This window comes from Sycon ciliatum, chromosome 3, assembly GCF_964019385.1.
Source record: "Sycon ciliatum chromosome 3, ocSycCili1.1, whole genome shotgun sequence".
NCBI classification, from domain to species: Eukaryota; Metazoa; Porifera; class Calcarea; order Leucosolenida; family Sycettidae; genus Sycon; species Sycon ciliatum.
The window spans coordinates 32,394,536-32,396,449 of record NC_088645.1 but is presented as its reverse complement, the minus strand read 5'-3'; the positions used below and the strand labels follow the sequence as shown (position 1 = coordinate 32,396,449).

At 42.3% G+C, this 1,914-nt stretch overlaps 1 protein-coding gene across 1 annotated transcript in view; it reads left to right on the top strand.

The window, feature by feature from the left end:
- LOC135812682 (uncharacterized) overlaps positions 1-1,547 on the top strand; it is a 7,638-nt gene extending 6,091 nt beyond the window's left edge. Inside the window, exons 7-8 of the mRNA XM_065325955.1 lie at positions 382-479; positions 669-1,547. Of these exons, the coding sequence (XP_065182027.1) occupies positions 382-479; positions 669-1,058 (488 nt within the window). The 3' untranslated portion in view covers positions 1,059-1,547. The remainder of the gene's footprint in view (positions 1-381; positions 480-668) is intronic.
- Positions 1,548-1,914: the final 367 nt, after the last annotated feature.

Here is a 1,914-nt window from a genome sequence, read left to right as displayed (position 1 = left end):
CTGAAAACTTCACGGTAACGTTAGTTTGTTATCGGTTGTGTGAATGTCCTTCACGGTTTATCGGCATTCACGGTTTGACGGGGTTCACGGTAGTCTGAACGCGCCCTTACTGTGCCAAGACCTACTGAAATCCGACCCTTGAGCGGTGCGCTCCCATCGCAAAGACCTAACTCGGGATGGTAAAACTACGAGATAAGGACGGCTAGAATGTGAACGCACCGCTCAGGGGTCTAATTTCAGTTGCCAGCACTGTAGTCTATCTGTTATGTGGAGCAGCCCAAACTCAAGATTACAATAGATATTCACATGATGTGGCAGATCTCAATTACTGTTCTCAAACTTGTAGTATTTGCTCTCATGTTCTCTCTTTCCCTTGTCCAGTGACACACTTCCGTGCGACCAGCTGGAAGATCACATTGAACTTGGTGTCGGCCGACGGCTGTTCGCGGGTCCGGTGTCCACAGGGTTCTGTCAGCATAGTAAGAACAGGAAGACAATATTTCATTCAGTGCTTTCATGAGACGCAAGTCAACCCGGTTTTGGCTGTTAAATACCCTTAACACTGGTGCTGCCTTTCTAGATCATTCATAGTCTGATTACAAACAATTGCTGAATTCAACGGCAATTTTTCAATTCAAAAATCACGTCTTTTGTTTGTGAATGTACAGGCTGCACTACGTTGGGAGCTTCTGTCGGCGCTTCGCGAAATGCTGCAACGAACATGCAGCTGCTGCAGTGTAAACGTGCTACAGTCGGCCCTGGGCGGTGTATGCTACTCTGCTGCTGATCAAGAAAGAGTAAATTGCTCTGTTGATGCTGGACGTCTTGGGATAGATGTTGTTCTGCGCGTTACGGTGAATTCAGCTTGGATAGATGTGCCCCAAGCGGTCTTTACCCTGTTCAAGCGACGGCCGGTGATCGACGAGACATCCTTGTGGCCGATGAACGTGACCAAAGTTGAAGTGGAACGTCCTGATGCTGACTTCATAATCGCTGAAAGAATATCTGACTCCAACAAGAGAATAGCCCGGTTGTGCCGGTTTCAAAATTTCATCTAACACTGGAATTATACCAAAGACCTTCTACCTTGAAATAACACTATTGCAGGTGATGTGATCACTAGCTCCAATGATAACTGTTGATTAGACCGTGCAAGGCTCGAGACCAATGGGCCTGTACTGTAGGCAAGCAGTGAATGAAAACTTCTCAGATATGCATTTAGATTTTCTCCATTTCCGACATATGCACGACTATCATCTACAAAGTAACACTTACGTGTACATTGTATGCGTATACATGTACATGTACATGTACATGTACATTTTCCTGTACATTTCCACGTATATGTACATGTACATTTTCATTTTCCTGTACATTTCCACGTATATGTACATGTACATTTTCATTTTCCTGTACATTTCCACGTATATGTACATGTACATTTTCATATACATGTACATTTCCATGTATATGTACCATGTACATGTACATACGGGATTCCTTTCTCCTAAATTAATGTGTTACATTTTTGGAGCATCCATTCTCGAAATTAAATTATACAACATGCTATTATAACGTGCGCTATATTAAAATTCAACTCAGAAATTTGCCAAATCTGCTCAACGGGGTGAGTCTTGAGTTAATAATGAAGTACCCTGGGCGCTATCGCATCCCGTTGCTCCGCATATCCTCTCACTACTGCTACACAATATTCTTTTCAATGTAATCGAACATGAGAAAAAAAGAAATCCACTACAATTTAAAGCTTACAATATTTTTCATAATTACATTCAGAAAAAATGGTGGACATCACGCAACGGCATTGTAAATAAAAGGGGGTTTTTCAACTGACAACCGCTCTCTTTAGTTGCAACTATCTCTAGGCGCATGCGCTGAATGAAAAAATATTTTATT